The 25,110-nt window shown below is 46.2% G+C and overlaps 1 protein-coding gene across 1 annotated transcript in view; it reads left to right on the plus strand.

The window, feature by feature from the left end:
* The window catches only part of TRPM4 (transient receptor potential cation channel subfamily M member 4), a 40,221-nt gene extending 23,218 nt beyond the window's left edge, over positions 1 to 17,003 (plus strand). Inside the window, exons 15-25 of the mRNA XM_052655831.1 lie at positions 1,320 to 1,432; positions 1,787 to 1,864; positions 5,992 to 6,423; positions 11,723 to 11,855; positions 12,036 to 12,210; positions 12,433 to 12,610; positions 15,433 to 15,626; positions 15,910 to 16,042; positions 16,253 to 16,325; positions 16,418 to 16,523; positions 16,765 to 17,003. Coding sequence (XP_052511791.1) covers positions 1,320 to 1,432; positions 1,787 to 1,864; positions 5,992 to 6,423; positions 11,723 to 11,855; positions 12,036 to 12,210; positions 12,433 to 12,610; positions 15,433 to 15,626; positions 15,910 to 16,042; positions 16,253 to 16,325; positions 16,418 to 16,523; positions 16,765 to 16,769 — 1,620 coding nt within the window. The 3' untranslated portion in view covers positions 16,770 to 17,003. The remainder of the gene's footprint in view (positions 1 to 1,319; positions 1,433 to 1,786; positions 1,865 to 5,991; positions 6,424 to 11,722; positions 11,856 to 12,035; positions 12,211 to 12,432; positions 12,611 to 15,432; positions 15,627 to 15,909; positions 16,043 to 16,252; positions 16,326 to 16,417; positions 16,524 to 16,764) is intronic.
* Positions 17,004 to 25,110: the final 8,107 nt, after the last annotated feature.

Here is a 25,110-nt window from a genome sequence, read left to right on the forward strand (position 1 = left end):
GTTCTATTCCAGGAATTCCTGGTACTTCAATGCCTAGGACTCTGTGTTCCTAATGCAGGGGGCCTGGGTTTGATCCCTGGTCAGGGAGTCAGATCCCACATGCTGCAACTAAAACATCCCACGTGCTACAGCTAAGACTCGACACAGCCAAATAAATAAAATAAACAATTTTTTTTTTAAAGTTCTATTCCAGGGAATTCCCTGGCAGTCCAGTGATCAGGATTCTGTGCTTCCATTGCACACGGCACAAGTTTGAGCCCTGATCAGGGAACTAAGATCCTGCATGCCTGTGCAATGTGGCAAAAAAAAAAAAAAAATTCTATTCCAGATACAGGAATACTGGTGACTTTAGTAGGAAGTCCTGCCTCTCACACAAGAAGTCCTTCCCACTTCCCGGAGAGGTCCCCGTTTCCAGGTTTCAACAATTAGAACAGCCTCACTGGCCAAATACCTAGTGTTCTAGGTGTAGACAAACTCTGGTTTAGGGAATCCTACCCTTCCTTTGGGAAGCCCTGTTTGCCCCCTCTGTCTCTCCCATTCTGCTAATCCTGACATTGAAAAAAAAAAGTCTTCTTTCTGATAATTGGGAGTAAATTTCGTACCTCATTACTTGTAGTCAGCCTTGCATTTTTACATTCTGGTTGTCAGTTTCTATTTTCTTTCTTTTTGGGGTGCACACAGTGGCATGTGGAACTTCCCTGACCAGGGATCGAACCCACGCCCCCTGAAGTGGAAATGTGGAATCTTAACCACTGGACTACCCACCAGGGAAGTCCTTAATCCTGACATTTTGAAACTTCTCTTGGTCTCCCTAGTCTAAATCTGACAGGGGTTCAGTGAGTCCCACCCCAAGTACGAGGTTTGCTTACCCAGCAGGGAGTCCCACCTTCATTGTCGGAATGACTTGTTGGCACTTCAAGTACTTTCCCAGAGTCCTTTACTCTGAATGATGGTTAAACTCCTGGATTCCAGTTTTTGCCCCTTCCGTAACCTCCCTGTGCCCCATCTATGGAAAAGGAGAAAATAATAGTACCTGTCCTCCTGGGGGAGTGGTGAAGCTTAAGTGAGCTGATCTGTGCAAAGTGCTTAGCCCAGTATCTGGTGTATCGTGTTTACAAATGTTGGCTGTTTAACTCTACTAAAATCTGGGACAGGTGGTCCTTGCCTTTGACCCCTTTCCCTCCCCACCCCCACCCCCAACCCCACCACTGCAGTGAGCATTTGCCCTGGGCTCTGGAGCAGGGTCCAATCCTTGCCTGGGGTCTTCGGGAGGGGGTTGCAAGGGAGATTCAGGCTCCTAATCCTCCCCACCCTCACAGTCTCTGCTGACACAGAAGTGGTGGGGGGAGATGGACAGCACCACGCCCATCTGGGCCCTGGTTCTTGCCTTCTTTTGCCCCCTACTCATCTACACCGACCTCATCACCTTCAGGTCAGTCCCTGGGGTTAGATTGGCAGGAGGTGGGGTTGGGGGTGGGGTGGGGTGATCAGCCTCCCCTTCCTGCTCAATTCTGGCCGCCTTTCTACGTGGTCTGTCCAGTGCTTTCCCCAACCATGTTCATTCTTTCCCTCCCCCAGACTGGGGGCACGTTGCGGGAGGGGAGCTTTCGGGGGACTCAATACAATTCCTCTGCTTTCTGGCCAGGGCTCTGTGGGCAGGTGCCTTTGGGGTAATTCCTCTCCTTCCTGCCATGTCTCTGGGTGACTGAGTTTGGGTCTCTCTGGAGAACTCCTCTCCTACCGTCCCTCTCCCCTATTCCTCATTCTGGGCATCCCTCCATGCCAGGAAGTCAGATGAGGAGCCCACGCAGAAGGACCCGATGCTTGACGTGGATGGCGACATCAATGGGGAAGGGCCTGTCGAGTGAGTGAAGCACCAGCACCTTGCAGGGGTGGGGGCACCCAGGGCAGCCCCAGGAGCACCAGGCACTGGGAACAAGGCCAGAGGGGAGACGTGGGGCTTCAGGAGATGGGGGTTTCTTGAAGCCACTGAAAACACTGAGGAGGCGTCTCAGATGCCAAGCTCAAGGCTTGGTTCTAGATTTGGTCCTGCTGCCAAGGAGTTCCTCACTGGCACTCAATTTGCCTCAGGCGACACGTATTTCTGTCTCGACAGAGCAAGTAGAACTGGGTGGATTTGGTTCATTTAGGGATCTTTTGCCTCTTTTATTTTTCTGTCTCCAAAAACTTTGCTCTTAATCTCCATGCTGCGGTACCCACGAAGGTGTTTTCAAAATCAGAGCCCTATGCAAATGGAATAGAATACTTAATATTCGGTAATTCTGCAGAACAGAGGCATGAAGGACTTGGTCCGGAGTCGAGCGGACCTGGGTTCAAATCCTGACTTTGACTTTGTAAGTGGCTCCGCCCATGAGCCTCAACTTTCTTTTCTATAAAAAGAAGGTTGTATGGTATTAGTCAGGTTAGGTTGGGTAACGCTGCCGTGACGAAGCATCCCAAACTCTCAGTGGCTGGCAACAGTGAGGACTGTGTTGCCATTCATGCTCCGTCTTTGGGTTGTATGTGGCTCTGCTCTGCATGGTCTGCACTTTGGGATAAGCAAGCACCTTCTAGCTGAGGTGTTGCTGGTCTCATGGTAGCAGGAGAAGAGACAAGAACCAGGTGTGTCAGTCTCTTAGTCATGCCTGATTCCCTCCAGGCTCCTCTGTCCATGGAATTCTCCAGGCAAGAATACTGACGTGGGTAGCCATTCCCTTCTCCAGGGGATCTTCCTTACCCAGAGATCAAACCTGGGTCTCCAGCAGTGCAGGCAGATTCTTTACCGTCTAAGCCACCGGGGAAGCCCCAGTGGCAACCAGGGAGGTACTGGACCTTAAAGCCGCCACTTGGAAGTGACATGTCACTTTTGGCCACCTTTCATTGGCAAAAACTAGTCATATGGTAATTCCTTAGCTCCTAATTCTCCCACTGGGAGGGAACCAAAATATTTGGTCCACAGTAATACAGTGTACTCATTCACAGTTGAGAAGATCCCCTGGAGGAGGAAATGGCAACCCACTCCAGTATGCTTGCCTGGGAAATCCCATGGACAGAGGAGCTTGGTGGGCTACAGTCCATGGGGTCATGAAGAGTCAGACGTGACCAAGCAACTAACATATACATACATACACACACATCTCTACTTTAACCACTTGAATAGGAAAAGGGAGGAACCTCAGCCCCAATATTCTAGAAGAAAAAAATGTTTCTGGTAACTGTTAGAAACATAGTCAGACTGCCAGAAGTCTGTAAAACACACCACCTACTGTGAAACAAGTCAAATTTAAATATATTATGTATACTTTTTTTTGAGATAATGCACAGAATATAAAATATTTGTCAAGGTAGAAGAGGAAACTAAAAAAAAAAAAAATCGGACCTCTGAAATAAGTTAGATGGAAGGTTCCAGTGTCAGGATCCATAATGGTGTCCTTGCCTGGCAAGTTCCCAACATTGGTACCATATGACAATGATAACAAGAGATGATGGGGACTTCCCTAGTGGTCCAGCGGCTGGGACTCCATGCTTCCAATGCAGGAGGCCTGGGTTCCATCCCTGGTCAGGGAACTGGATCCCACAAGCCACAAGTAGGACTTTGCATGCCACAACTAAAGATCACAGTGAAAATCGAAGATCCCGCATCCTGCAACTAAGACCAGGCACAGCCAAATAAATATAAAAAATAGATGATGTTATAGAACACTTACAGTGGGCAGCCAGTGTACTAAACCATTTTGAAATCAGTTCATTTACTTCTCTCAACAACTGTATGCTATTGTATCTATTGTTATCCCCATTTTACAGATGAAATAACTGCGGCATTATGTCACCCACCTCAGATCATGTGATTGACTGGCCAGTGGTGGGAGGTGGGATTTGAACCCAGATCTTATTCCTGAATCTGTGCTCTTAGCCGCTGTGGAGAGCCACCTTCCTGGAGAATTTTCTTAAAGGACAGATTCCTGGCGCTCCCTCAGTGAAGCATCCAGGAATCCGTGTGTGTCTTGCTTGGATTTAAGATGGCAGACTTTGGGGAGCATTCTGACCCACCACATATTTTTGTTACCAGGTCTATATCCTCCTGTTACTGGGTAGCTAATTCTCCTTTTTTTTTTTTGGCTGCACTGGGTCTTCCTTGCTGTGCGAGGGCTTTCTGTATTTGCCATGAGCGGGGCCTATTCTCTAGTTGCGGTGTGTGGGCTTCTCATTCCGGTGGTTTCTCTTGTGGAGCACGGGCTCTAGGAGCCTGAATTCCCTGCACTGGCAGACAGATTCTTAACCGCTGCACCGCCGGGGAAGTCACTAGTTCTTCTTTGTGCACCTCACTGTCTTTAACTTTTATTGTTCTTTCTGCTTATTTGTTTTAGAACAGCTTTATTGAGATATAGTTCCCATACTTTCAGTTCACCCACTTACGGTGTACAATTCTCAGTCGTTTTCAGTATATTCACAGGGTTGTGAAATCATCACAAAATTGATTTTAAAATATTTTCATCACTGCAGCAAGAAATCTTGTGTCTATTAACAGTCTCCTTCCCCACTCCTCCCTTCCCCAGCCTCAGGCAACCACTAATTTACTTTCTGTCTCTATGGATTTGCCTGTTCTGGATATTTCGTGTAAATGGAGTCATATACTATGTGGTGTTTTATGACTGGTTTCGTTAACTTAGCATCATGTTTTCAAGATTTATCCACTGTGTAACATGTATCAGTGGTTCATCCCCTTTTAACTGCTGGATAATACTCCATTGTTTGGATCCACTACCTTTTATCTGTTCATCAGTTGATGGACTTTTGGGTTGTCTCCACTTTGGGGTTTCCTTTCTGCCTTTTTTTTTTTTTAAGACAGGATGCCTTTCCAAGCCAGTTTGTTTTTCCTGTTAGCTTTCTGAACTTAGTAGTAGTAGTAGTATTCATTTTGCTGTTTCTGATTTGAGATCAGAATTAAGAATTAGGATGTAACTGGGAAGAGTATCAGAACTCAGGTGAAAAGGGCCAGAGATATGAGTAGACCAAGAAGGTTAGAATTCAGGTAAGGCTATACAGTGAGAGATCAGATATCAAGAAGGAAGAATTAACTGAGAAAACGCGGCTGGATAATCTGCTGTTGGTTGTGGGTCAGAAGTTAACATTCAGGGATGGAGCTCCGGGAGGGAATCTGGTGCTTTTCTAGATATGAGGAGATGCAAGAATTGGGTTCCTAAGATCAGCACCTGAAAATATCTGTCGGAAAACCTGTTCTGCCAGTTTTACCCGGAGCACAGAGTGCCTCATTCCTGCTCTCCACCCTGAATTCCCTTCAAGGGGTGTTGAAGGTCAGCAGCTGCAGCAGGGCCTGAGTTAATCCTTGCCGAGGCAGATGCGTGCTCAGTCACTTCAGTGTCTGACTTTTTGTGACCCCATGGGCTGTAGGCCACCAGGCTACTCTGTCCATGGGATTTCCCAGGCAAGAATCCTGGAGTGGGTTGCCATTTCCTTCTGCAGGGGATCTTCCTGACCCAGGGCTCCAACCCGCATCTCTTACCACTGCTGCCACCTGGGAAGCCCTGTAGAGATAGATGGCAAGTGTAGTTAACAGAGTTGTCAAACCTGGGAGACCGAGGTCATGAAATGAGGAGGTCAGAGGTTATATTTGAGGGCCAGAGGTCAGGAAGATGGTCCAAGGTCAGACAGAGAGTCAGATTGTGAGGGTGAAAGAAGAGGGACTTGGAGCCAAAAGCCAGACAAGAGTCAGAGGTCAGTCCAGAGGCCAGAGGTCAGAAGGGTGGGAAAAGTCAGGGGTGGAAGCTCAGCAGTGTTGAAGGTAGATTTAAGAGGTTAGATCAGGGGTCAAAACTCTAGGAGATGGAGGATGTCAGAAGGCGTGAAGGTGGGGACTGACTGGAAAGCAGGATGAGGAGAGTAGGACAGCTCAGAGTCTTGATGGTGGTGAAGGTCAGGTGCAGAGATCAGGCTGAGCCCTCCTCCGTTCTCCCCCTTTCTCCCGCACAGGCCCACAGACCCCCCTGAGAAGGTGCCCTTGGGAGTATTGAGGCCACCCAGACACAGGGACTGCTGTGGGGGGTGCTTGCCGCGCCTGCGCCGCTGGCCGCAGTTCTGGGGGGCGCCGGTGACGGCCTTCATGGGCAATGTGGTCAGCTACCTCCTCTTCCTGCTGCTGTTTGCGCGCGTGCTGCTCATCGACTTCGAGCCCGAGAGGCCCAGCGTCCTGGAGCTGCTGCTCTACTTCTGGGCCTTCACCCTGCTCTGCGAGGAGTTCCGCCAGGGCCTGGGCAGCGGCCTGGGCAGCCTGGCCATGGGGGGACCCGGGACAGACTCCCACCGGGCCCCACTGCGCCGCCGCCTGCACCTCTACCTCTCCGACTCCTGGAACCAGTGCGACCTGGTGGCCCTCACCTGCTTCGTCCTGGGCGTGGGCTGCAGGTGAGTGCCCTGCGACCTTGCATGCTCTGCCCATGACGACCTCTGACCCTTCCTTCCTGGGGGTGAGAGGGTGGGGATGGGAGGTGAGGGGTGGGGTTAGGGGCCTCAACTCTTGGCTTCTCTGCGGCAGGCAGCAGCTAAATCCAATTCTGCTGCTGCTTTTTTTTTTATTGACGTGTAATTGATGTACAATATTATAGCAGTTGTAGGCGTACAATATTGTTGTTCAGTTGCTAAGTCGTGTCTGACTCTTTGCAACTCATGGATTGTAGTCCCCCAGGCTCCTCTGTCTATGGGATTTCCCAGGCAAGAACACTGGCATGAGTTGCCATTTCCTTCCCTAGGGGATCTTCCTGACTCAGGGATCAAACCTGCATCTCCTGCACTGGCAGGCGGATTCTTTACCACTGAGCCACCTGTGATATCAGTTGCAGATGTACAGTATGGTGGTTCACAATTTTAAAACAACTCCACTTTTTTTTTCTTAAAAAAGTGTTTAAAGAACATATGGAAGTGAAAAGACAAGTTGCAGACTGGGAGATGATATTTAGAACAAAACCACCAAGGATTGGGATCCAGAGTATAAGAAGAGCACCTACCAAAAAATATATACATGCATGAGATCAGTGAACTTACAATAAATTAAAAACTGGGACAGAGAATATGAAAAGACAGGTGATAAATTACATGTGCCATTAGATATGAAAGGTGCCCAACTTTTTTTCTTAAAAAAAAAAGAAAGGCTCAGATCCCACCTTGATTGAAGGTACCGGCTAAAGATGTTCTATAAGTCGTTTGCTCACACGTGGATATCTGGCTTTGGGGCTGATGGGGTAAAATGAGAATCCCACTGCTCTTTGTTCTGTTAAGAGATCTGGACTTCACAAGATGTTTCTCTAGTCCCAGCCTGGCCCTGCAGCTGCACCCCCGTCCTGCCCCCCGGACACCAGGCCACACACCGAGAGCCACCCTCACATTCTCCTCCTCTTCCTCTACAGTCCTCGGTCCCAGGCCCCATCCTCGGGTCCCCTGATTTCCTCTGTCCCATCCCCAGCTCATCTCCATGGCTGCCTGTGCCACCTGGATCCTCGCCCAGCTTCCTGGACCCCGTTCTCTTCCCTCCCTAGTCCATCCTCTACAGGGTCTGCAAGGGGCCTTCTATACCCAGGGCTGGCCTCTCAGAGCTCCCTTGCTTCTCGGGGCTCCCCGGCACCACGCCACAGTCCCTGGACCTGGTCTGGGTCTGCCCTTCTCTGCAGGGGTGCCTCTCTGATTCCTTTCTCTCTTCTTCATCTACACTTCAGCCTCTCTGAGAACTGCTTGCAATTCCTTCTTCACAAGGCCAGTGGCTTTGACCTTGATCCTCGGTACTTTGAATCTGCATGATTATAAAATGGTAATCAGGATTCGACTGACAGATTCTTACCAAGGAAGTATTTTCTAGTTACTTTAAACTGCCTCGATCAATTTCATATTGCAAGGCAGTGAAAGTAGCTTCAATTATTTTCTTTTTCAGTTTCTGAAATTACTTCAGTTTGATTACTGTTCGAGTTAAGTTTCACGAGTATTTGGTTCGCTGTTCGTGTTTTTAATCCATTTCAGATTTTGCTAAAATCTGCTCAAACTATGTTTGTGAATTTTACTTTGTGACTTTAATTCTGTCATGTCTGATTTTCCTGGGTCAAATTTCATAGTTTTAAATTTCATCAGGGAAGCCTGAGTGTTCTATCAACTTTTTACTCCCTGATAAATCATGGTTTCCCTGATAGCTCAGTTGGTAAAGAATCTGCCTGCAATGCAGGAGACCCCAGTTCAATTCCTGGGTTGGGAAGATCCCCTGGAGAAGGGAAAGGCTACCAACTCACGTATTCTGGCCTGGAGAATTCCATGGACTGTCCATGGACTCGCAAAGAGTTGGACATGATTGAGCGACTTTCACTTTCACTTACTCCATAAAAATCTTGACTTTCTGCTTATTTCTTAGCTAATTAATAAATTGTGGGGAATTACCCTGAAGTATTTTCTGTTGCCCAGGTTGGGCTATATGTATATATAATGTTAGTTCATTTATTCTATAGTTTCTAGATCATGTTGTGTGGTGCCCAGAGAGAGGGCAAAGGGAAACGAAAATATTCTTGGGAATACATTATGTTGTCTTTGGGTCTTGGCACATGCTATTCCCCCACCCTGAAATGCTTTTCCCTCCTCTCCTTGGCCAGGCCAGCCTTCTGTACTTCCTTTCTGCCTCAGCTTTACTATCTGTGTCTCTGAAAGTCTTCCTTTTTCCTTCTCAGACTCTGGGTCTCTCCTTTGTGTTCCCCTAACATCCTGAGAACTCCCCTCCATAGAGGTTAGGTCACGGCTTTTGCGTCTCTCTTTGCAATGCAAGATTATAAACTCCTCAAGCCCCATCTGTTTCATCTCCCAGCAACTTAAAACATCTCTGAATATAGTCTATTCCCAAAGAAATGCAGAAGTACATCCTTATTGAACAAGATTATGTCCCAATGTAGAAGAGAATAAAACAGAAACCAATTATCTTCCTCAGCCATTGCAAGATTCCTTCTTCTTTTTTTTATTTTTTTCCCAAGCTTCCTCCTTTTCTCTGTAATTACCTCCATCAACAGTTTGGTGAACATCCTGCCGTTCTTTCTCTATGCATTTACATACTTCTTCTATACACAGATATTATACACAGAAGATACTATATGTTTTTTTAAATTTATTCTTTTATTGAAGGATAATTGCTTTACAGAATTTTGTTGTTTTCTGTCAAAGATACTATATGTTATGTATTTTTTTGCAACCTCTTCTTTTTCTCCATAATATGTCCCTGACATTCTTTCCATGTTAGTATTTGCAAATATTCCTTATTCTTTAAAAATGCTGCATCCGATTCTTGAAGAAGGGGTTTTAGCCAGTCGTTGCTGGCTAAAGCAGCCAGGAAAGATTTCTCCTTGCCAGGTTTAATGAATGAATGAATTCTTTTCATGAGGCAGTGGGACAAAAATTCTGCACTTCAAGAGAGAGAATCAGACCAAATACATCTCTCTAAAGTGTCTTTCATTTTCTACTTGAGATAACATGAAGTTTTAATCAGATATTAGCTGCTCTGAGTCCAGTACTCTGATGATATATTTTTTTAAAAATAAAGTATTAGCTGTTAGAACACCGCTGCATTTGAAGACAGCAAAGAACTTTGTGGTCACAACCTAGTGACTGTTTATAGGGGATGAAGGATCCTGACACCCCCTTTCATAATCTGGACAGTTGACAGCGATGACCCTCTATTCTTTTCAATATTCTGACACACTGAAGGCATGGTTCCTCTATGCTGTGTTAAAAATGGTACAAAGTCACTTGACATGAATAATTTTTTCAAACAGCAAGATAAGAAAGTTTTATAGACCATTGTGCCTTTGTTTATTCCTTGTATTTTGTATCAAGTATCTTCTGAGAGGAAAGGACTAAGGCCACGTGGTAACATTCTTTAGGAATACCTCTGATATTTTAGATATTTTTGTCAAGCTCATCATTTCCTAGATGGGGGAAGAATTATTGCATGGGGAAAAAAAGTCCAAAAATCTCAGTTTACACAGGACAGATTTCCAGGATTCTCCAATTGAATGGATGAACCGTTTTATTTTGCCAGTCCCTTCTGGATGGGCATTTCAGTTGTTTCTAATTTTTTATTATTCCAAAGTCATAAAAGTTTACATCCTGGACGTACACTTTGTGAGTCAAAGGATGTATGTATTTTTGAGGTTCATTGCTTTCCTTGTAAAAATAGCTTCTTCCAGCTACACACCCACCATCTGGGTAAGACACTGCCCCCTTGAGGACATGCTTGAAGATACCTGATATTTTCAATCTAAGAGTTCGTAGCTCTCCCATTTAACCTTTATATGTTTTGCCAATCTGATGGGTAAAAATGACCTCTCCTTGTTTTACTTCACGCATCCAAGACTCCTAGTTGGGTAAGTTGGGCAACTTTCGTATCTAATGGCACATGTGCTTAGTCACCTGTCTTTTCATATTCTCTGTCCCAGTTTTTAATTTATTGTGTTCACTGATCTCGTGCATGTATGTATTTTTTGGTAGGTGCTCTTCTTATACTCTGGGTCCCAATCCTTGGTGGTTTTGTTCTAAATATCATCTCACAATCTGCAACTTGTCTTTCCACTTTCATATGTTCTTTAAACATTCTTTATTCTTTAACTTTTCATTTTGAAAAACCCTTAGACTTATAAAAAAATGTTACAGAAACAGCACAAAGCATTCCCATACACCATTTATCCAGATCCCCCAAATGTCAACACCTTACACTGTCAAAACCGGGAGATTTTATTTAAATTTCATCAATTGTCCACAGACGTCCTTTTTCTAGATCAGGAGCCAATCCAGGATTCCATGTTGCCTTTAGTTGTCATGTCTCCTTAATTGTCTCTAATCTGGGACAGGTTTTCAGTCCATTTTTAACTTTTACGATCAGTCCAGACTAGTTATTTTGTAGAATTTGCCTCCATTAGAGTTTGTCTAGTACTCCCTTAGAATCAAACTTAGGCTATACATTTTTGGGCAGAAAATTTTGCCTCTGTTCATCATATTTATGTTATCTAATATGCATAAGTTTTATATTTCAAAGTAGTTAACTTCTCAGTATTTTCTTTTGTCATGATTTTGTGTCTTGTATATAGGACTCTTTTTCTTATATGACAGTTATTTCAAGTTCATGAAGATATTCTTCTATATTTTCTTATTAAGATTTAATGTCTTACCTTAAACTTTAGGTTTTTAATCCCTTCAAAGTTGAAGTACACGATGATGCAAAATAGGGATATAATTTTCATTTTCCCCTTAGGGATTGCTGACATTATTCACTGTTTGACCTTCTTCTGTGAATTGTGTGTCCTTATCCTTTACCCATTTTCCTGTTAGGTTCACTGTCTTCTGCTTATTGGTTTGCTGGAAGGCTCCATATTTTGGCATTTATAGGTTGGGCAAATATACCTGAAGTTTTCTCAACTTTATGTTATAGGGACCTCCTTCCCAGCTTTTTGCTAAGGCCGTTTTTCACACAGCCATTATTTAATGGGTACCAGCGCCCTGCGAGGCCCAGATTGGCAATGTCACGGTGCCAAATTTTGAGTAAGCCCCACGTGAACTGGAGTGGGGAGTGTCCCAGTTCTGGCCCTGGAGAGGCCACATCCTCGTCTTCAGTCTTGTGCTGGGAAGACTCGGGGCTTTCTTTGCACCCTGTAACCTTTGAGTGACGTCTGCCGCGTCTCCCCATACCCAGGCTGACCCCGGGCCTGTATGACATGGGCCGCACTGTCCTCTCCCTTGACTTCATGATCTTCACGCTGAGGCTGCTGCACATCTTCACAGTCAACAAACAGCTGGGCCCCAAGATCGTCATCGTGAGCAAGATGGTGAGAGGTGGGGTCACGCTGGTGTGGGCGGGGCCTGAGGATGAAAGGGGCGGGACCAAGAAGCTGTCATGGATTCGCTGTAACTGAGCGTCTGGTGAGGAGGAGGGGCTTCGGGTACTGGGGCGGGGCTAGAGTAGGGAAGGGCGGGGCCAGGCTTGGTCTCATCTTCCTCTTCTGCAGGTGAAGGATGTGTTCTTCTTCCTCTTCTTCCTCGGCGTGTGGCTGGTTGCCTACGGGGTGGCCACTGAGGGGCTCCTTAGGCCCCAGGATCGTAGCCTCCCGAATATCCTGCGCCGCGTCTTCTACCGGCCCTACCTGCAGATCTTTGGGCAGATCCCTCAGGGGGAGATGGACGGTAAGGAGGATGAGGGGACCTGACATCCAAGTGAGCCCCCCTCCTCCTCCCTTATCTCTGGGTCTCTGACCCTTCCCCCTTTTTCTTTGCGTCTCTGTCCCCCTCTCTTTCTGGGATTCTGTCCCCCTCTCCCCGGGTCTTTGCTCTCCTCCCCTCTCTGGATTTCTGTCTTCCTTAGGTCCCGGTCCCTCTGGCTCCATCTCTGACTGTCTCCCTTCACAGTGGCCCTCATGGAGCACAGCAACTGTTCACTGGCGCAGGGCTCATGGGGGCACCCTGAAGGGAAGCTCTCAGGCAAATGCGTCTCGCTTTATGCCAACTGGCTGGTGGTGCTCCTCCTTGTTGTCTTCCTGCTGGTGGCCAACATCCTGCTGCTCAATCTGCTCATTGCGATGTTCAGGTGAGTCCCTACTGCCCTGGTGGCTCAGACGGTAAAGAGTCTGCCGGCAATGTGGGAGACCTGTGTTTGATCTCTGGGTTGGGAAGATTCCCAGGAGAAGAAAATGGCAATCCACTCCAGTATTCTTGCCTGGAAAATCCCATGGATGGAGAAACCTGGCAGGCTACAGTCCATGGGGTCCCAAACAGTTCAGTTCAGTTACTCAGTCGTGTCCGACTCTTTGTGACCCCATGAATTGCAGCACGAGAGGCCTCCCTGTCCATCACCAACTCCCGGAGTTCACTCAAACTTATGTCCATCGAGTCGGTGATGCCATCCAGCCATCTCATCCCCTGTCGTCCCCTTCTCCTCCTGCCCCCAATCCTGCCCAGCATCAAAATCTTTTCCAGTGAGTCAACTCTTCATACGAGGTGGCCAAAGTATTGGAGTTTCAACTTTAGCATCAGTCCTTCCAAAGAACAGCCAGGACTGATCTCCTTTAGGATGGACTGGCTGGATCTCCTTGCAGTCCAAGCGACTCTCAAGAGTCTTCTCCAACACCTCAGTTCAAAAGCATCAATTCCTTGGCACTCAGCTTTCTTTATAGTCTCTCACATCCATACATGACCACTGAAAAAACCATAGCCTTGACTAGACAGAACTTTGTTGGCAAAGTAATGTCTCTGCTTTTGAATATGCTGTCTAGGTCGGTCATAACTTTCCTTCCAAGGAGGAAGCGTCTTTTAATTTCATTGCTGCAATCACCATCTGCAGTGATTTTGGAGCCCCCCAAAAATAAAGTCTGACACAGTTTCCACTGTTTCCCCATCTATTTGCCATGAAGTGATGGAACCGGATGCCATGATCTTCGTTTTCTGAATGTTGAGCTTTAAGCCAACTTTTTCACTCTCCTCTTTCACTTTCATTAAGAGGCTTTTTCGTTCCTCTTCACTTTCTGCTATAAGGGTGGTGTCATCTGCATATCTGACGTTATTGATATTTCTCCCGGCAATCTTGATTCCAGCTTGTGCTTCTTCCAGCCCAGTGTTTCCCATGATGTACTCTGCATAGAAGTTAAATAAGCAGGATGACAATATACAGCCTTGATGTACTCCTTTTCCTATTTGGAACCAACAGTTGTTCCATGTCCAGTTCTAACTCTTGCTTCCTGACCTACATAACAGTTGGAGACAACTGAGCGACTTCACTACTGCTCTCTGATGATCTGGCCTGACCCAGCATGAACCTTGACCCCAGAGTGACTCTTGATCCCAGCTTAACCCTTGACCCCAGCATGATTTTTGATCCAGTCTAAGTAATTCTAGTTTTAGTCTCTGAACTCTGATTAAAATCTACTGCTGGCTTGTTCCCAAATCCAGCCAGAGTGTGCTCTTGACCTGGACTTTGGAATCTGATCTGCTTTCTGAGTCCAGGCTGAAGATTAAAATTTTTAAAATTGTGGCTATATATATATAAAACATAAAAATTGCCACCTTCTCCATTTTAAAGTGTACAATGCAGTGACATTAATTACATTTATAACATTATACAGCCACCACCACTGTCTATTTCCTGAACATTTTCATCACTCCAAACAGAGTGTGTAACCATTAAGCACGGGATAAGTTCTCATTTTCCCCTCCCCCCAGTCCCTGGTAACCTCCACTTTACTTTCTGTCTCTATGACTCTGCCTCTTGGAGGTAAGTAGAGTCATACAGTATTTGTTCTTTTGTGTCTGGCATAAGGTTTTCATGTACCACTACTCCAGTTTTTTTAATGGCTGAACAATACTGATGTACTGATAAAAGGCATTTAGTTGATCCATTCATCTAATGAGACTTGGGTTGTTCCATCTTTTGGCTGTTGGGGATAATGCTGCAATAACATTGGTGTTTACATATCTGCTTGAGTCTCTGTTTTTATTTCTTTTGGTTTTATTTCTAGAATAGAATGCTGGGTCACGTGTTAATTCTGTGTTTGGCTTTTCCACATCCTTTCTAATAGGTGCTTTCCTTATTAAGAGGTTATAGACATCCTAGTGGGCATGAACTTGTTATTTCATTTTAATTTTGATTTGCATTTTCCTAATGACTAGTATTCTTAACTGGAAAATCTGATGGACAGAGGAGCCTGGCAGGCGACAGTCCATAGGGTTGCAGAGAGTCGGACACGACTGAAGCAACTTAGCATGCACACATCCCACTTATAATCCTTTTAATATGCGGTTGAATTAGTTTTCTAGTATTTTGTTGAGGGTTTTTTCATGTATATTCATAAAGGCTATTGGTCTATAATCGTGATATTTTTATCTGACTTTAATTTCCCTGGTGGCTCAGATGGTAAAGCACCTGCCTACAATGTGGGAGACCCAGGATCGATCCCTGGGTCGAGAAGATCCCCTGGAGAAGGAAATGGCAACCCACTCCAGTATCCTTGCCTGGAAAATCCCATGGGCGGAGGAGCCTGGTAGGCTACACATAGGGTCGCAAAGAGCTGGACACGACTGAAGCGACTTAGCACACACATAATGGTTTTTAGTAGGATTCTATAAGGTAGAAAGTAATGTCCCCATTTTCATTTTTTATTTTAGTTACTTGTGTCCAGGCTGACTTGTGAGCCTGACTCCAATCTCTACCTAATTCGTGTTAGCTTTCCCAACTTGATCTCTGACATCCGACTCTGGAGCCTCCTAACCCAGCTACCAAATGCCTCTGACTTTATTGATCCTGACATCTGCCTTCTGCTTGGGGTTTCAAACAGATATTGCCTGACCCGTAATCTTGATCCGCTTTTCCAAGGGGCGCCTCTACGTCTAGTGACTCTTGATCTCTGGTTCCTACAGCCATACCTTCGGCAAAGTGCAGGGCAACAGCGACCTCTACTGGAAGGCGCAGCGCTACAGCCTCATCCGGGAATTTCACTCTCGGCCCGCACTGGCCCCGCCTCTTATTTTCATATCGCACGTGCGCTCCCTCATCCATCGACTTCGCAGGCGCCGGGCGCGCTTGCCACCGTCCCCAGACGCCGAGGATTTTCGTGAGAGCCCGGCTTGGCCCAAAAGAGAAACTCGGAGGGCGGAACCTGAAGGGAAAGAAGAGCATGTATATGCAGGAGGAGGACGCTTAGGAGCACTAGTGGGCAGGGCTTACTCTGGCAAGGGGCTGGGCGTGGGGTATTAGTGGAAGACCAAGAACGGTGAGGAAGTGCAGTCTGGGAGATCACTGAAGCTCGAGGTTTTGGGTGGGGAAGCTGGGTCTAGGAGCGGGCGTGGCCCGAGGATGGGCAGTCCCTTTGACTTTATTCTGGCCCCACTGTCCAGGGGTTCACCTCTCGAAGGAAGCGGAGCGGAGGCTGTTGACATGGGAGTCAGTGCAAAAGGAAAATTTCTTGCTGGCGCGTGCTCGGGACAGACGGGAAAGCAACTCTGAGCGTCTGAAGCGCACGTCGCAGAAGTGAGGGCGGGGCCTGGCTTTGGGCGGGGCTTCTGTCCTCCGGGATCGATCTCTTGACTGACTTCCTGCAAAGGCCCAGGCTAGAGGCGGAGCCTACGGGGGCAGGGTCCCAGAACGCCAGGGAGGAAAGCGGAGCTGCGGGGGGCGGGTCTTTCAAGGTGGGCGGGGCTGGTAGGCTGCTGGCACCCACCTAAAACCCTGGATCCCCAGGGTGGACACAGCACTGAAGCAGCTGAGACAGATCCGCGAGTACGAGAAGCGTCTGAAAGGGCTGGAACAGGAGGTGAGGGCTCCGGGCCAGGCTGGAGGAGGATGGCTAGGGTGAGGGGCAGCAGACTCCAATCAGGTGCCGCGATGTCTTCCGCTGCTCCCCAGGTCCAGCACTGTACCCGTGTCCTGGGCTGGGTAGCTGAGGCCCTGAGCCGTTCTACATTGCTACCCCCAGGGGGACCACCCCCCCCAATCCCACCTGGGCCCAAAGGTCAGTGTTTACCGTCTACTTGTGTGTATGTCTGGCGTCTGTCACCACCTACGTCTGTGTCCTTGCTTTCTGGGTCTCTTCCCATATCTCAGTGTTTCTCTCTTTCACTGGCCTTCCTTTGCCCCTGGTTCATTCTTGGTCTCCTTTGGGCTTTTTGTGCATCTTTCTTTTTGCCAGTCTCTCATTTTTTCTGCCTTCCTCTCTATGCCCATCGCTTCTTTTCTCTCCTCTCTTCCCCCAGACTGAGCCCTGCTGGTGGACGTCAAGGAGTAGCGGCCAGAGGGAGTTTTGCTCCCAGAGTAAGGCCTAGCAGGTCCTTGACTCCTGCACCTGACGACCTTGTCTTTGAGGTGAATCGGATGCCCGTGGACTACCACCTTGGATGCTGTCAGGGTCACTCAGGGAGTGTCATCCATGCAGACCATGGCAGGCCTGGCTCCTCCCAGAACCAGCCCTACTCTAGGAGGATAAGCCTCTGGAGCCCAGGCGTTCCCTCTCTGAGGGCTGTGTCTCAGCCCACTGGACTGGAGAAGGCTACCAGGTCCTTGTACTACAGGGACGAGAGTCCACTCACAGCTCCCCACACTGGGGAAATAAAGCCCTTTGAGAGGAGTAGGGTCTGAATGCTGGATTCTTTGCGGAATTGGTGGGTGGCTAGATCCTTTTGGGATGGCACCTGAAGCTGGGGGTGTGTTTGGGGGTCCTTGGTCCATTTGCTACTACTGCATTTCAGGTCTCACTGGGGCTGTTGCTTCCTCTCAGCCCCACTACTCCTGTCTGACTCAGGCCCAGCACCTCTTGTCTGCACTGCTTGATGACTCTCACTTCAGTGGGACAAGAACCCCATCCATCTGTACCCCCCAACACCCATTCCTGCCTACCAGTGCAAAAAGAACTTGGAGATAAAAAGCAAATTATTTCCTGGAGGAGGGGTGGGTGGGCACTGTGTACATCTGCTTTGGCAATAGGGGAACAGATGATGCAAATTTGAGTAGATAACTGCATATGTGTCTTTAAAAAGTCTAATTAGTGGAAAATTGCAGGCCACGCACGCCCGGAATTGAGGCAAATATGCATCATTATACATGCCATTTAACTAAACAACCCGTAACAAACTAAACTGGTAATGACAAGGCTGAACTGACAGCAATTATTAGTAAAATAGCAAGAAAGCCACCAACAACACACATCCAAAAATGAAAACCAAAACATCCTTTTTCCAAATTGGAGGAATTCCAACTGTCTGCCACTTTGGGTGCAGAGTAGCTTTGAAATGTTGCCAAGTGTTTTGTGGCAGCCAGCTATCTCTGGAAGATAACCGAGTCAATTCTCAGTAACCCAAGTAGTAATATCATCAGTAATGACGATGGTGGCAACAGCAGCAGTGAATGAGAGTGCTATGTGCCTGGCATTGTGTTTAAGTGCTTCACGGGTGATAAATCAAGGAATTCTCATGAAAACCATATAAGGTAAGTGCTGACGTCTCCATTTTGCAGATTGGAAAACTGAGGCACAATCAAAATTAAGTGACTCACAAAGTCACAGAGCTAGAAAATGGTCCCGTAGAGAAGGGAATGGCAACCCACTCCAGTATTATTGCCTGGAGAAGGTGGGTTACAGTCCATAGGGTTGTAAAGAGCACTTGCTGTGATATGCTTATGTGCTCGGTCGTGTCGGACTCTTTGCGACTCGGGTCTCCTGCATTGCAGGGGGAATCTTTACTGTCTGAGCCACCAGGGAAGCCCAAGAATACTGAAAACACTGAAGTGGGTAGCCTGTCCCTTCTCCAGGAATAGAACCAGGGTCTCTTGCATTGCAGGCCAGTTCTTTACCAGCTGAGCTACCTGGGAAGCTCCTTGCAGGGCCCCAAGATGACAGAACTGAGTATCTAGAAAGGCCGATTTGAAGCAACTCAGCACACAGCACAAAGGGGATGCTAGAGGGAGAAGTGAAAGGCAAAGGAGAAAAGGAAAGATAAACCCATTTCAATGCAGAGTTCCAAAGAATAGCAAGGAGAGATAAGAAAGCCTTCCTCAGTGAATAATGCAAAGAAATAGAGGAAAACAACAGAATGGGAAAGGCTAGGGATCTCTTCAAGAAAGTTGGAGGTACCAGGGGAACATTTCATGCAAAGATGGGCACAAGAAAGGACAGAAATGGTATGGACCTAACAGAAGCAGAAGAGATTAAGAAGAGGGGGCAAGAATACACAGAACTGTGCAAAAAAGATCTTAATGACCCAGATAACCATGATGGTATGATCACTGGACTAGAGCCAGACATCTTGGAGTGCAAAGTCAAGTGGGCCTTAGGAAGCATCACTACGAACAAAGCTAGTGGAGGTGATAGAATTTCAGCTTTTTCAAATCCTAAAAGATGATGCTATGAAAGTGCTGCACTCAATATGTCAGCAAATCTGGAAAACTCAGCAGTGGCCACAAGACTGGAAAGATCAATTTTCATTTCAATCCCAAAAAAGGCAATGCCAGTGAATGTTCAAACTACCGCACAATTGCACTCATCTCACATGCTAGCAAAGTAATGCTCAAAATTCTCCAAGGCAGGCTTCAACAGTACATGAACTGTGAACTTCCAGATGTTCAAGCTGGATTTAGATGAGGCAGAGGAACCAGAAATCAAATTGCCAACATCCACTGGGTCATTGAAAAAGCAAGAGAGATCCAGAAAAACATCTAATTTTGCTTTATTGACTAAGCCAAAGCCTTTGACTGTGTGGACCACAACAAACTGTGGAAAATTCTTGAAGAGATGGGAATACCAGACCAGCTGACCTGCCTCCTGAGGAACCTGTATGCAGGTCAAGAAGCAACAGTTAGAACCGGACATGGAACAACTGACTGGTTCCAAATGGGGAAAGAAGTACGTCAAGGCTGTATATTGTCACTCTGCTTATTTAACTTATATGCAGAGTACATCGTGAGAAATGCTGGGCTGGATGAAGCACAAGCTGGAATCAAGATTGCTGGGAGAAATAGCAATAACCTCAGATATGCAAATGACACCACCCTTATGGCAGAAAGAGAAAAACTAAAGAGCCCCTTGATGAAGGTGAAAAAGGAGTGTGAAAAAGCTGGCTTAAAACTCAACATTCAGAAAAATAAGATCATGGCATCCAGTCCCATCACTTCACACAGCAAATAGATGGGGAAACAATGGAAACAGTGAGACTTTATTTTTCGGGGCTCCAAAATCACTGCAGCTGGTGACTACAGCCAGGACATGAAAAAACACTTGCTCCTTGGAAGAAAAGCCATGACCAGTCTAGACAGCATATTAAAAAGCAGAGACATTAGTTTGCCTACAAGGGTCTGTATAGTCAAAGCTATGGTTTTTCCAGTAGTCATGTATGGATGTGAGAGTTGGACCATAAAGAAGACTGAACGCCGAAGAACTGATGCTTTTGAACTGTGGTGTTGGAGAAGACTCTTGAGAGTGCCTTGGACTGCAAGATCAAACCAGTCAAACCTAAAAGAAATCAGTCCCGAATATTCATTAGAAGGACTGATGCTGAAGCTGAAACTCCAACTCTTTGGACATCTGATGCGAAGAGCTGACTCTTTAGAAAAGACCCTCATGCTGGGAAAGAATGAAGGCAAGAGGAGAAGAGGACGACAGGGAACCAGACGGTTGGATAGCATCACTGACCCAGTGGATATGAGTTTGAGCAGGCTCTGGGGGATGGTGAAGGACAGGGAAGCCTGGCGTGCTGCGGTCCATGGGTCACAAAGTGTCGAACATGACTGAGTGACTGAACAACAGCAGAAGGAGAACGGCAACTGGAGGAGGAAGAAGGGGACGGGCTGCTTCCTGTCTGCTTCTGGTTCCTGAGGACAGCCTCATAGCATGGCTTTCTCTGATTGCAGTTTTCATCTCCCCTCCTGCACTCCCACGACAAGTTCCGTGTATGCCCTCAGTCACACCCACTCCATCCAGGCAGCCCCCTTTTCTAGAGTGGGTTTCAGCTCCCAGAAGCACTTCTCCAAAAGTTTAGGTTCTGCTAACTCTATTCTCTTCCCTTTGTCTCTCAATGGAGAGACATCTCCATGGGGTGACATCTGCTTCCTGCAGTTTACTATTTCTGTTCTAACTCTGTGCTTCTATTTCTTTCCCAGTTTTCTGAAACATGTTTCATATACCCAGTTCAGTTCAGTCACTCAGTCACGTCTGACTCCCTGCCACCCCATGGACTGCAGCACGCCAGGCTTCTGTGTCCATCACCAACTCCCAGAGTTTACTCATGTCCATCAAGGTGGTGATGCCATCCAACCATCTTATCCTCTGTCATCCCCTTCTCCTCCCACCTTCAATCTTTCCCAGCATCAGGGTCTTTTCCAATGAGTCAGTTCTTCACATCAGGTGGCCAAAGTACTGGAGTTTGAGCTTCAGCATCAGTTCTTCCAATGAATATTCAGGACTGATTTCTTTTAGGTTTGACTGGTTTGATCTTCTTGTAGTCTAAGGCACTCTCAAGAGTCTTCTCCAACACCACAGTTCAAAAGCATCAGTTCTTCGGTGTTCAGTCTTCTTTACACATCCATACATGACTACTAGAAAAACCATGGCTTTGACTATACAGACCCTTGTAGGCAAACTAATGTCTCTGCTTTTTAATATGCTGTCTAGACTGGTCATGGCTTTTCTTCCAAGGAGCAAGTGTTTTTTCATGTCCTGGCTGTAGTCACCAGCTGCAGTGATTTTGGAGCCCCCCAAAATAAGGTCTCACTGTTTCCATTGTTTCCCCATCTATTTGCTGTGTGAAGTGATGGGACTGGATGCCATGATCTTATTTTTCTGAATGTTGAGTTTTAAGCCAGCTTTTTCACACTCCTTTTTCACCTTCATCAAGGGGCTCTTTAGTTTTTCTCTTTCTGCCATAAGGGTGGTGTCATTTGCATATCTGAGGTTATTGCTATTTCTCCCAGCAATCTTGATTCCAGCTTGTGCTTCATCCAGCCCAGCATTTCTCACGATGTACTCTGCATATAAGTTAAATAAGCAGAGTGACAATATACAGCCTTGACGTACTTCTTTCCCCATTTGGAACCAGTCAGTTGTTCCATGTCCGGTTCTAACTGTTGCTTCTTGACCTGCATACAGGTTCCTCAGGAGGCAGGTCAGCTGGTCTGGTATTCCCATCTCTTCAAGAATTTTCCACAGTTTGTTGTGGTCCACACAGTCAAAGGCTTTGGCTTAGTCAATAAAGCAAAATTAGATGTTTTTCTGGATCTCTCTTGCTTTTTCAATGACCCAGTGGATGTTGGCAATTTGATTTCTGGTTCCTCTGCCTCATCTAAATCCAGCTTGAACATCTGGAAGTTCACAGTTCATGTACTGTTGAAGCCTGCCTTGGAGAATTTTGAGCATTACTTTGCTAGCATGTGAGATGAGTGCAATTGTGCGGTAGTTTGAACATTCATTGGCATTGCCTTTTTTGGGATTGGAATGAAAACTGATCTTTCCAGTCTTGTGGCCACCGCTGAGTTTTCCAGATTTGCTGACATATTGAGTGCAACACTTTAACAGCATCATCTTTTAAGATTTGAAATAGCTCAACTGGAATTCCATCACCTCCACTAGCTTTGTTCGTAGTGATGCTTCCTAAGGCCCACTTGACTTTGCACTCCAAGATGTCTGGCTCTAGTCCACTGATCACACCATTGTGGTTATCTGGGTCATTAAAATCTTTTTTGTACAGTTCTTCTATGTATTCTTGCCACCTCTTCTTAATCTCTTCTGCTTCTGTTAGGTCCATACCATTTCTGTCATTTCTTGTGCCCATCTTTGCATGAATTGTTCCCTTGGTATCTAATTTTCTTGAAGAGATCTCTCAGTTCAGTTCAGTTCAGTCGCTCAGTCGTGTCCGACTCTTTGCGACCCCATGAATCGCAGCACGCCAGGCCTCCCTGCCCATCACCATCTCTAAGACTCACATCCATCGAGTCTGTGATGCCATCCAGCCATCTCATCCTTGGTCGTCCCCTTCTCCTCCTGCCCCCAATCCCTCCCAGCATCAGAATCTTTTCCAATGAGTCAACTCTTCGCATGAGGTGGCCAAAGTACTGGAGCTTCAGCTTTAGCATCATTCCTTCCAAAGAAATCCCAGGGCTGATCTCCTTCAGAATGGGCTGGTTGGATCTCCTTGCAGTCCAAGGGACTCTCAAGAGTCTTCTCCAACACCACAGTTCAAACACATCAATTCTTTGGCCCTCAGCCTTCTTCACAGTCCAACTCTCACATCCATACATGACCATAGGGAAAACCATAGCCTTGACTAGACGGACCTTAGTCAGCAAAGTAATGTCTCTGCTTTTGAATATACTATCTAGGTTGGTCATAACTTTTCTTCCAAGGAGTAAACACCTTTTAATTTCATGGCTGCAGTCACCATCTGCAGTGATTTTGGAGCTCCCAAAAATAAAGTCTAACACTGTTTCTACTGTTTCTCCATCTATTTCCCATGAAGTGATGGGACCAGATGCCATGATCTTAGTTTTCTGAATGTTGAGCTTTAAGCCAACTTTTTCACTCTCCTCTGTCACTTTCATCAAGAGGCTTTTTAGCTCCTCTTCACTTTCTGCCATAAGGGTGATGTCATCTGCATATCTGAGGTTATTGATATTTCTCCTGGCAATCTTGATTCCACTTGTGTTTCTTCCAGTCCAGCGTTTCTCATGATGTACTCTGCATAGAAGTTAAATAAGCAAGGTGACAATATACAGCCTTGATGTACTCCTTTTCCTATTTGGAACCAGTCTGTTGTTCCATGTCCAGTTCTAACTGTTGCTTCCTGACCTGCATACAGATTTCTCAAGGGGCAGGTTAGGTGGTCTGGTATTCCCATCTCTTTCAGAATTGTCCACAGTTTATTGTGATCCACACAGTCAAAGGCTTTGGCATAGTCAATAAAGCAAAAATAGATGTTTTTCTGGAACTCTCTTGCTTTTTCCATGATCCAGCAGATGTTGGCAATTTGATCTCTGGTTCCTCTGCCTTTTCTAAAACCAGCTTGAACATCAGGAAGTTCACAGTTCACGTATTGCTGAAGTCTGGCTTGGAGAATTTTGAGCATTACTTTACTAGCATGTGAGATGAGTGCAATTGTGCAGTAGTTTGAGCATTCTTTTGTTTTCTTCCATTTCTTTGCATTGATCACTGAGGAAGGCTTTCTTATCTCTCCTTGCTATTCTTTGGAATTCTGCATTCAAACAGGTATATCTTTCCTTTTCTCCTTTGCCTTTCACTTCTCTTTTCTCAGCTATTTGAAAGGCCTCCTCAAACAACCATTTTGCCTTTTTGCATTTCTTTTTCTCGGGTATGGTCTTGTTCGTTGTCTCCTGTACAATGTCATGAACCTTCGTCCATAGTTCTTCAGGCACCCTATCAGATCTAATCCCTTGAATCTATTTGTCACTTCCACCATATAATCATAAGGGATTTAATTCAGGTCATACCTGAATGGTCTACTGGTTTTCCCTACTTTCCTCAATTTAAGTCTGAATTTGGCAATAAGGAGTTCATGATCTGAGCCAGTCAGCTCCCGGTCTAGTTTTTGTTCACTGTATAGAGTTTCTCCATCTTTGGCTGCAAAGAATATAATCAATGTGATTTTGGTATTGACCCTCTGGTGATGTCCATATGTAGAATCTTCTCTTGTGTTGTTGGAAGAGGGTGTTTGCTATGACCAGTGCATTCTCTTGGCAAAACTGTTAGCTTTTGACCTGCTTTTTGTATTCCCAGGCCAAATTTACTTGTTACTCCTGGTAGCTCTTAACTTACTACTTTTGCATATACTGGAAGATGCCTATTTATTTCTGTTGAAATATTTGTATGACAGGAAAACCCCAGGTCTGGCACGTAGAAATCCGAGCATGAGTCATCAGATGGAGAGATATAACCTGCACTTCATTTTCACACATAAATCAATTTTGGAAACAATGTCCTGGAATTGAAGAGAAGGCTAGGTGTTCTTGAGGGATTATAAAATACTATAAATTTATATTTGAATCTTTCCTACTTGTATATTTTCCCACAAAGCACCCATTTTACTTCTCCATTGCACAGCCTTAGTGTGGTGGGTATCCTGACCCCTTTGCATGACCACTTGTGGCCACAAAGCACTTGTCTTGATGCTGTTTTTGAAGCCACACAGAGTTTACCTGGACCATTATGAAGGTGAAAGATATCCCCTCTTAGGAGTGATGGTAGGTCACCAGCAAGGCCAGTAAGTGACTGGATGTCCATCAACCAAGATTGAGCAGCATAGCTATGATCTGCTAGTCTAGGGTCCTCTGGAGCGGCTGCTGAGCGCGTCATTCACTATCCTGTGATGCAAGAGAACCATATCCCTGAGATATCTGCTCTGGGGACTTCCCTGGTGGTCCAGTGGTTAAGACTCCGAGCACCCAGTGCAGGGGTCTCCAACCCCTGGTTGAAGAACTAGGTCCCATGTGCCTCAATTAAAGATCCTGCATGTCACAACAAAGACTGAAGATTCTGCCTGCTGCCACTGAGACCAGGCTCAGCCTCAATAAATAAATACGTGCTCAGTCGTGTCTGACTCTTTGCA

The sequence above is a fragment of the Budorcas taxicolor genome, chromosome 18 (genome assembly GCF_023091745.1).
Source record: "Budorcas taxicolor isolate Tak-1 chromosome 18, Takin1.1, whole genome shotgun sequence".
NCBI classification, from domain to species: domain Eukaryota; kingdom Metazoa; phylum Chordata; class Mammalia; order Artiodactyla; family Bovidae; genus Budorcas; species Budorcas taxicolor.